The sequence below is a fragment of the Sciurus vulgaris genome, assembly GCF_902686455.1.
Source record: "Sciurus vulgaris genome assembly, chromosome: 8".
In the NCBI taxonomy this organism is placed as follows: domain Eukaryota; kingdom Metazoa; phylum Chordata; class Mammalia; order Rodentia; family Sciuridae; genus Sciurus; species Sciurus vulgaris.
The window spans coordinates 13,005,354-13,015,371 of NC_136468.1; the positions used below are offsets into that span (position 1 = coordinate 13,005,354).

Sequence of the window (10,018 nt, forward strand, 5' to 3'; positions counted from 1 at the left end):
CTCCCCGTCCCACCCGCTTCAGCTTGTCTGCATTGCGCCTGCCAACCACATCCTCAACTCCGCCCCTCCTTGCAGACTGAGGCCTGGACACACCTGAACTTGCAAATTCCCTTCCCTTTAATGTAGGGGAGGCTGGCAGAGGGGGGAGGAGGGGATGTGCAGCATCCAGAGGAGGGCTGGATTAACATGGCGGTGCAGAGGCCGAGATGGAGCCTGGCTCACACCTCGCGCATCCCTCCTCGGACCTGTGTCCAGGGCTGGGTCACCGGCATCATCAGCTCACAGCTTCCTGCCCAGACATCACTCACACCTCCACTGAGCCTGGCTGCCTCAGATGCTGCTGCAGGAGCTGGATGTTGTGCAGCAGTTTCTTCTGGTGGCCAGCCAGGGTGATGCCCAGGGCAGGCAGGTCTCTGGTGGGGAAGGAGTGGATCAGATCTGGGCCAGTCTCTCCAGGATCCCAGATACCCCTCTCCTGGGGCCTTGTATTCCTGTCCACCCCGCCGCCCCTGCTTACTCCAGGCTGAGCTGAGCCACATCACTGAAGGTGCAGAGGCCAAACTTGGAGAAGTTGTCCTGGTAGCACTCCAGTCCAATGGCCGAAAGCCAGGCCTGGGGCGAGTCCAGACAAGGAAAGTCTAGGGCCACAGGGTTCAGGAGGGCCTGGGAAGGTCTAAGGTGAGGAGGGGCAAGCAGGTCAAGCTCTCCTCTTCGTCTTAGCCCTCTCTCCTCAGTTTTCTTTTTGGCTTTCATTTACCCTCCCTGGCTTCCCCAGGCTCCAGCCCCAAGTTCCAGACCTGTCCCCGGGGCCCCCCTCAGCTTGCAGGGTGTCTGGCTTGCGGATCATCTTGTCAAATGCAGCCACCAGCTGGTCAAAATGAGGCCGCCGGCCACGGTCCTTCTGCCATGTGTCCAGCATCAGCAGATGCAGTCCAGGAGGACAGCCGGGAGGCGGGGGCAGCCGGAACTCCTGCTCTATTGCATTTAGTACCTGGGGGTCAGGGGAAGCATCTGGTGATAGGAAGCTCTTGCTAGTAGTGTTAGGAAAGCAGGAATGGACTGTGATCTGGTGCAGCATGAGGCCGGAGTGGAGAGGGAACTCTAAAGCATGGATTTTACCAGTTGTGACATCTTAGGATGTGAATGGATTAGAGAAGGGAGGTCTTGGAATATAGGGGCCTGGGAGGGATCATGGTAAGCTCACCTCTTGCTCACTCATGTCCCAGTAGGGTCGTTCTCCGTAGCTCATCACTTCCCACATAAGAATCCCGAAGCTCCAGACATCGCTGGATGTCGTATGCTTTCCATGAGCAATGACCTCTGGGGCCGCCCAGCGAAGCAAGCAACTTGGGCCCTGAGGAGTGAAGTCAAACACAGCAATAGCAATAATCATAGCAAGAGGAGTCACATTTACTGAACAACTACTCTGGGCTCAGGCATATGTTAAAGGTTTCATGCTATGTCTCATTTAATCCCCTGAACACTCCTGTAGGGTGGATATGAGGATGCAGAAGCTGAGGCATAAAGAATATGAATTTGTCCGAGGTTGCAGTGCTGGAGATGTGCTGGGGTGTTCTGGATTTGTATCCAGCTGTAGTGATTCTGGAGCCTGCAACTCCTCCATCTTAGGGGGAGGGCAGGAATGGGTGCCCATATGGCAACTCTCCTGCCCTCCCCAGGCCCCTTTCTTTGCCTTAGTCCCTGAAATCCTTCAATGGCCCCTTGCCTGGGCTTCTTTCTCCCCATCACATGGGTGAGCTCCAACCCCCAGACACTGATATCCTACCTGACACCCACCCTAACTAAGCCTCTCAGGCTCTGCACTCACCTGAGGACTGTGTCCAAGACGGGCCACCTTGCACACCAGGTGGCTGTTCACCAGCACACTCCGGGCAGAGAGCGCGCGGTGCACAAAGGCAAAGCTGGACAGGTACTGCATGGCGGCGGCCACTCCCCGCTGCATGGCCACCAGCTGCAGGCTGCTGAATTGGCCTTCCCGTTGCTGAGGGGCAGGGGACAGAGGTCAGCAACAGAGCAGGCCCCTGAACACACTGAACTGAGCAGCAAACACCAGCATGAGGGCGGTGGGGGGCAGAGGGCGGATTTGGGAATTAGACAATGGCCTGGGAAAGGACGAAGACCACCATGGGAGGCGGGGAGGAGGGTGCAAAGGTCTAGGCTGTCTCCTGGAAGAGGGCAGGACCCCAAGCTCTCCTGGACCCTCGTACCCTCCTCCTCCACCCCAGCTGGACTGACCCTGAGGAAGCTGTCCAGGGGGCCGAGCTCCATGAGCTCCGTCAGCACCATGAGTGGCCGGCTCTTGGTGACCACGCCCTCCAGCCGCAGGATGTTGGGGTGCTGGAACTGGCCCAGGAGGGCAGCACGGCCCAGGAAGGTCATCTGCAGGCTCTCGGCACCCCCGGCCCACAGGGCCTGGATGGCCACAGCCTGCTCCCGCCGTCCCCGGGGCTGCAGTCGGCCCCGGCGCACTTCTCCAAAGGAGCCTGGAGAACGGGCACAGGTGGCACAGGGGTCAAGGAAGGCTGTGGGCTTAGAGTGTCCTGTTGCACTTAGAGGGATTCCTAGGCCCCAGTCCCTCCTTGCCCCTATAGTACCTGCCCCAATGACCTCCTCAATCTTGATATACGCAGGGTCGACCTCCCGGGCAAGCTCTCGGATGGCCTGGCAGGGGTCCTCGTATGTGGAAGGGTCCGTGTAATACTTCACCCCTAGGCCTGTCGGGAGGAGTGGGCTCTGTGGCAGCGGGGCAAGGCCTGGTGCCCACACGCCCCAGTTGTGCCCGCTTGCTTCTGGAAGCTGGTGAGGGAGCCCCCACCCAGCCCCTGCCCCAGCCCGGTCCCATCCCCTCCTCCTGCCCACCTGGGCTGCTGTACTGCTGCAGTTGCTCTGTGTAGCCTGTGCCCCGCCGCTTCCTGAGGGACGAAGCGGCCACCTGAATGACAGCCCCATCTCCACCCCTGCGCCTCCCTGCTCCCCACTCTTGCACGGGGTCCAGGGCAGGGCTGGGGTAGTGGGAGGACTGTGTGTGTGGGCGGGTCTGAGGGTAGCCAGGGCTGCCAGGACATGGACGGGGCTGGGCAGGTGGGGTGGGTTGGGGCACAGGGGCCTCACCGCTGAAAGATGACAGCCAGGACAGTGATGGCTGCCAGCAGGAGGAAGGCCAAGGCTCCCAGGATGGAGCCAATCACCAAGGACAGCTTCTCTGGAAGCTGAGAGGACAGTTCACCTGGGGGACCAGGCCTCACACATGAGCGTGCGAATGTGCCCCGCTACCCCAGGCACCCACACACCCCAGGCACACTTCCCACCTCACAGACATACCCACACACATGAACGCACAATGGGTATGTACACTTCCAGCCCAGTAGAAACCCATACACACGCACACATATGCACATGTGCATTAATACGCACTCAGTCCTGTACACGTGCCCACAACCCCTACCGCCCCGCACACATGCACACACAACATGCACATCCACACAACCCACACATTCATCCCTACACACCCTCCCTCCCCAGACAGCCCCTGAGGTCAGGGGTCAGCCACAGTACCCTCCTCACATCCTCCTTTCCCAGAGCCCCTGGTCCAGAAGATGCTGGGTCAAGGTTCAAGGCCAGGACAGTCTTGACCTCTCCTCACTGTCCCCTTGGGCACCCCGCTCCCATGCAGGCACCCCCTCACCTTGAGGCAGCGTCTGGAAATAGACCTTGCCCCCATAGGGGCCGTGGCCAGCAGCAGTCCGAGCCCGCACCTGGAAGCCATAGATGTGGCCAGGACTCAGCCGCGTCACTGTGGCAGTGTTGGTCTCGCTGGTCAGAGTGAAGGAGTGGGATTCGTCTTCTGCCTGGGGGCAACAGCCACTCACTCCCTGCACAGCTGACCCCACTTGCTCCTGCTCTTACCCGCAAGGCCTCACTGCCCTCCTCAGCAGAGATGGCTCCCAAACACATTCCTGGGGCTACCGTCACCTAAGATTCCCCCTTGCCTTACCCGAACCCCAGACCCTCTGGTGGGGACTTTGTGCTCCCAGCAGCCCTGCTGCCGTGCCCCCTGCTCCTTGCCCACCTGGTCGTAGTAACGGAGCTGATAGTCAAGGATGTTCCCGTTGGTCTGGTCAGGCTGTGGCCAGGACACAGTGATGCTGTTGGCTGCCCGGCTCACTTGGTGCACCACAGGGACTGCAGAGGGGACTGGATTTCGGGAGGAATTATTAGGGGGATGGGAGTCTCTGGGAGCAGGAGCATCCCTGGTGAGTGGGGGGCATGCAGCTTAGACTACAGATTCTAAGGCAGCTTGAAGGGAAGGCAGGTGTGGGGAGGGCAGCGGTGGGTCCTAAGGAGCTACCAGGAGATGTCATTCCGCTGGGTCAAGGGGCTTACCTTCATGGCTGGTGCTGACGTTGATGGCTGCAGCGTGGGGAGGGTCAGGACTGAGCTCAGACACCCCATTGACAGCCTGCACCTCCAGGATGTAGGGTACATGTGCTCGGAGCCCCCCGACTAACACTCGGCTCTCAGTCAGGCCCCTCTGGCGGGGGTCAAAATGCACCTCATCTCTGCAGCGGCGACAGGAGCCCCCGCTGCCAGGCTCCTGGTGACCTCCACACTCCTTGCACACGACATTAAAGAGCAGGTCCCCTCGTCCCCCCAGCTCCTGTGGCAGGCGCCAGTGCAACATGAGCACTGAGCCTTGCACCTCAAACCAAAGCTCCCGGGGTGCTGATGGAGGGCCTGGGTGCCGTCAGGTTCAGTAAGGGCAGGACCAAGAAGTGGGAGGGTGGAGATGACGGAGGAGGAAGGAAGGCGGCGAGGAGGGTGGGCATCCAGAGGAGGGACGAGGGCATGGGGTGGGGGCAGAAAACAAGAGGCGGTGGGAGGAGGGAGGCGTGGCAGGGAAGGGGAAAAACAAGGAAACAAGAGAAAAAGAAAGTCACTCCAAATGCAAAAGGCACCCGGTGTGGTAGCAGGCTCCCCTGCTTCCCTCCCAGGCTCTTTTCCATGCTGGGCAGGGAGGCAGACTCACCAGTACACGGGGCCTCTGGTGGATCAGAACTGGCCCTATAGAAGCCCTGGAGGCAGGGGCAAACGGAGGCTGCAGGGTCGGGGGAGTGGCTGCGGGCAGGGCATGGCGAACAGGGAGCATTCCCGGCCATGGCCTTATAGGACCCCCCAGGGCAGGCTGAGGAGGCAGAGAGAATGGGGTGTCACTCTTGCTCCATCCACCACAATGACCTCCAAAGCACCTGTACCCAGGCTTCAGCGCAGCTCTCTGCTCCCCAGTGCTGGTTCTCCTGTTCTTCTGAGACCTACCCCCCTCCCTTTCTTGCCTAGGGCAGAGACTGCTGTCAGTCACTGGGCAGAACTGCATTTCCATTGATGAAAGAGTGAGGTGAGACAGGGGTTGCAGGCCTGGCAAGCCCTGCAGGCTTGGTTGCATAACCCCTCTCTGCAGTCATATTCACTGCTGCCTTCTACTTGCACCTTCCCAGCCGCCTGGTGCTGCAGTGAACCCTCCCCAGCTAGACAGAAATGGGAACGAGCCACCCCATTCCCGGGTAATCCAGGAGTTTAGCAACTTTTGATCTATATCACATCTTAGGTCTGCACCCACATATCCATAGCAATTGTGGAAAGTTCCAGAAGCTTCCAGAAATTTCAGATGAATGGGTGTCAGCAAGTGTGCACACTTTAGTAAATAAAATGGGGGAAAGGGGTCCTGTTCTAAGATGGCTTGACCCTGAACTTTCGGGGAACAAAGCAGTTTGGGGTGCTTAGGGGAGGAGCCCAAGGTTGAGAGCAGGTGGGAGGTGCTGGGTCAGTGTAGGGGAGTGGACTCTCACCTTGGCACGCTTTGTCTCCATGGGCAGGCTGGTGTCCAGGCTGGCAGCGGCAGCCCCCAACAGCTACCATCCACTTGCCCTCCCCATTGCAGTGCAGCCTGGGGGGGCTGCCCCCTGCCTGGCCCCCAACTCCATCTTCCTCTGGCTCTGCGTGAGCCACACAGGTGCCCACAGCTGCCACCAGGGAGGCGCCCCCAGCCCCACTGGCCTGTGTCTCAGGAAAGGAGGCAAAGGCACGGAGCACAGTGGGGCAGATGTAGGAGAAGAGCTTGACCGCTACCAGGGCCAGGCAGGCCCCTGTGTCCTGGAAGGCCACATAGAAGCCACGCTGGGTAAGAGGTCCAAAGCTTCGTTCCTTGACATTCAGCTGCAGCCCCGCCCGCTGACCAGTCCCTTGGGGCCCCACAGCCCAAGAGGAGGAGGAGGACGAGGAGGTGGCAGGAAAGCTCTCATCTGCTGCGATTGTGTCCACCTTGGTCCAGCGTTTGAGGTGCCAGGCTGAAATGCTGTCGGCACTGTCAGGCTCCTCCGCCTGGCGGTAGTAAAGGGTGAAGGTCTCCCGGCAGGTGCCCCCGCTCACGCCCAGGCTGGAGCAGGCCCTCACGGAGAAGTGGAGTCGGATGTGTGCCCTCTGGGCCCCTCGCCGCTCCACAAAGTGCGTTTGTAGCCAGTTGTCCTGTGTGGTCCCTGGAGCAGCCCCTGCCACGTGGCATGCCTCGAAGGTCCGAGTGAGGCGGCGCTGGTCATCCAGAACGCTTACCTCGTCCCACTGCAGGGGGCCAGGAGAGGCATCAGCTGCTCGGAGCTTGGGCAGGGAGGCGTTGGGGTGGGGGGTGGGGTGAAGGGGACATAGCTGTTCCACTGAGACAAGGACAACCATGCCTTGAAATTCTGCTCAGGCAGGAAGGGAGTCTTATCCCACTCACAGGACCCAGGGATTCCTTCCCAAATTCCACTCTAGGGAGCAGGGAGGGGCAGAGGTGGGTTCAGAATGAAGAGTGGCACTCACCCCACCTGGTGGGAAGGTGAGCCAGCCAATCTCAGAGGTCTCTCCTGTGGTGTCCAGCAACACCTCTGCCCAGAGATGAAGGGGCACTCAGTGCCAAGCCTCCAATTGGCATCTCTGACCCCAACTCCATTCCCGTGGGGAACCAAAGAATGTCCCTCCCTGGTCCATTTCCTTTGCCAGCTGTCTGCCAGGAACTGGTCTCTGGAATCCCTGACGCAGCTCCCGACCCCTCCCCAGGCTTCTCCTCTTTCGCCGTCTCCCTCACTTCTGAGTCGTTCCCATTTCTCACCCTCACTGCCCCCCCCCCTTCTTACCTTCCAGAGCCAGGACTGAGGGCCCCAGGACCAGGACCCACAGGCTGCACACCATGCCCGCCACTCTGCTCCCTGACCGGGCAGCCCCCTCAGTAGCCATGGGGCATCCTCGAGGCGCTCACCATTGCCCCGGCCACCACCCTGCTCCCAGGTGGGGCTGTGGCTTTTGCTTGAAGGGGGGTTGGCAGTGACGCTTACTTCCTAGGGACACACAGAGGCCCGGGAGAGGTAGGGTGGGTGGGGAGGAAATTGCATTCTTATATCCAGCCCAGACACCGCACCTGATGCCGAATCTCAAACTGCCCCGGCACCCACCATGGGCAGAAGCCAGCAGGGAGCGCTCTTGGGGACCTGCTGTGCAAGTTCAGCATCCTGGAGGGCCTCGTGCCAGGCTGCTTATTGCTACTCCCCGTGTGACCCTGTCTCTGTGCATTTGATTCTCCTGGCCCTCTGCCTCAGAGGGGGAGTACCGGGTAGTTGTGGCTTACCCTTTTTTTGTGAAAGGCGTTATTCCAGTTCTTTCTCTTCATTGATTCTCCTCCCTTTCTCCAACGGCCACTCTGTACTGGAAGTTAGAAGGTTCTTCTGGTTAAAGACAGGTGGGTAGAAAGCAATCCTGTCCTTACAGACACAGGGATGCTCCTTGGGCCCCAGCAACGCTGCCCTGGGTATTCGAGACACTTCACAGAGGCAGTGAAGCGCGGGGGACACAGAAAGATGGCTGTGGGGTATGAAGGGAGGGAAGATAGGAGAACAGATGTAAACAGAACACGGGCATAAAGACTCCGGAAGATAAAGGAGGAGAGAGCTATGTAGGTCTGGCACACACTCGGTGAACAAAGGTTCTCTCCCCCAAGGGGCACGTTTTTTTTCTGTGGCTAACAGAAAAATAAGTGTATGGCTTAAACATATGAAAAGATGCTTTTTGTTTGCTCACATTTAAAGGAGGGCCTATTAAAACAACGGTGACCTGCCATTTGTTAGAGACTGAATGTTGGTTCCTCTGCCCTGGCTTCGCATGTCAAAATCCTAGCCCCCAGTGTGACAGTATTTAGAGTTGGGGACTTTGGCAGGTAACTAGGTCATGAGGGTGGAGCACTCATGAACAGGATTAGTGCTCTCCTAAGAGACCCCAAAGAGCTTTCTATCCCTCTTTCCACCAGCAGTGTTACAGTGAAAGTTAAAAGAAGACTGTCTGCAGTCCCGAAGATAACTCGCCAGATCACAACCATGGCACTCTGACCTCCAATCAGCCTCCAGAATGGTGAGAAAGAAATTCCTATTGTTTATAAGCCACTCAATCTATGGCACTTTGTCATTGCAGCCTAAGACCTTTTTTTTTTTTTTTTCTGAACCCTGGGGTATTCTACCACTGAGCTTCATCCCCAGCCCTTTTTATTTTTTATTTTGAGACAGGATCTCACTAAGTTGCTTAGGGCCTCACTAAGTCGTTGAGGCTGACCACAAACTTGCAATCCTCCTGCCTTAGCCTCCAGAGAGTGGCTGGGATTACAAGTGTATGCCAACATGCCCAGTTCTAAGATTTTATTTTTACTTATGAAGTTGATAATCATGTTGGACAAGTATGGATAATAGGTTATCTTCTATCTATCATACTATGAGTTCAAATTGGAATCTTGGAGTGAGGAGAACAGTTGGCAAATGTATCTACAATTTCACTTCTAAGAAGTGCCCCAAGGACAGTTTGCATAGGTATTTGAGCAGGATACTCATGTTAATTGTTTATAAGAGAAAGACTATAAACTGTCCATCAAGGACAATGGTTAAGAAATTGTGGCACATCCTTAATAAGGAATATAGGCTAACTTCCAAGTAAAAGTGGTATGCACAGACAAAGATGAGGTAAACTCTATTTTCTATGCTTTAATAATCATGTCAAGATGAATCCTAATATTATGTATAACTTAACCAATAAAAAATAAAATAAAATACATGTGGGGAAAAGACAATGAAAAAAGAAAGAAAAAAGAAAAAGAAAACAGAGAAATAAACTTAGCTGGGTATGGTAGCACCTGCCTGTAAACACAGTTACTTGGGAGGCTGAGGCAGGAGGATTGCAAGTTAGAGACCAGCCTCAGCAACTTCAGGAGGCCCTAAGCAGCTTTGTAATATTCTGCCTCAAAATAAAAAAATAAATTAAAATAAAAAGTGCTTGGAGCTATAGTTTCGTAGCTCAGTGATAGAACATCCCTGGGTTCAATCCCCAGTACCACACACCTACACACACACACACACACACACACACACACACACACACACACACACACAAAAAAAAAAAAAAAAAGATGAACAAATCTATTCATATGTAAGAAAGGATGGATATTTGTGGAGACATATATGCACCTTGGAAGAAATGAAATGGAGAGGACTGGGCACCACAGCTAGGAAGACTTACTTTCACTGTATTCTCCTTAGATCTTCCATTTAAAAAACCTTGCATACATATTATCTTTTCAACTAAATCATTAATTAAAATGTCATTTAGAACTGTCGCTAATAACTGTTTAGTAAAACAAATTAAAACAATGTTTCTGACTCAGAATGATTTATTTGAACTATGCAATGGCTGCTTCTTAAAGGAAACCTTCCTGTATCTTTAGAAGGCAGAGTATCATACCACCTTCAGGGACCAGGCATGCCTACCTCCAGGGCCTCAGTTATGACTGCGGGCTGGCTGGGCACCTTGGCTGTTGCTCTAGAGACTGGTGGCACGCTGACCCTCCTCGCGACTGAGTCTCAAAAGTCCATGTGCTATATGGACAGGAGTGGTAGGATCCATTTATTTCTGTGGAGAAGGAAGACATGCATTG

The 10,018-nt window shown here is 55.8% G+C and overlaps 1 protein-coding gene across 1 annotated transcript; it reads right to left on the minus strand.

Annotated features, from left to right (window-relative positions):
* Positions 1-99: 99 nt before the first annotated feature.
* Positions 100-7,302, minus strand: EPHB6 (EPH receptor B6). Its single transcript, XM_079150842.1, has 16 exons — positions 7,188-7,302; positions 6,874-6,938; positions 5,865-6,633; positions 5,048-5,203; positions 4,405-4,755; positions 4,091-4,215; positions 3,707-3,869; positions 3,133-3,247; positions 2,881-2,933; positions 2,616-2,735; positions 2,257-2,504; positions 1,829-2,002; positions 1,205-1,354; positions 798-991; positions 518-673; positions 100-413 (listed from the first exon to the last, which is right to left on the minus strand). Exons 1-16 carry the CDS (start codon positions 7,285-7,287, stop codon positions 305-307), a joined length of 3,048 nt encoding a protein of 1,015 aa, XP_079006968.1. The 5' UTR covers positions 7,288-7,302; the 3' UTR covers positions 100-304.
* Between the last annotated feature and the right edge of the window lie 2,716 nt (positions 7,303-10,018).

Coding starts and splice junctions, on each gene's coding strand:
- EPHB6 (XM_079150842.1), bottom strand. CDS start 7,287: ATGGCTACTGAGGGGGCTGCCCGGTCAGGGAGCAGAGTGGCGGGCATG. Junction 3,248..3,706: donor TTTCCAGACGCTGCCTCAAG/GTGAGGGGGTGC, acceptor CTGGTCCCCCAG/GTGAACTGTCCTCTCAGCTT. Junction 2,736..2,880: donor GCAGCAGTACAGCAGCCCAG/GTGGGCAGGAGG, acceptor TCCTCCCGACAG/GCCTAGGGGTGAAGTATTAC.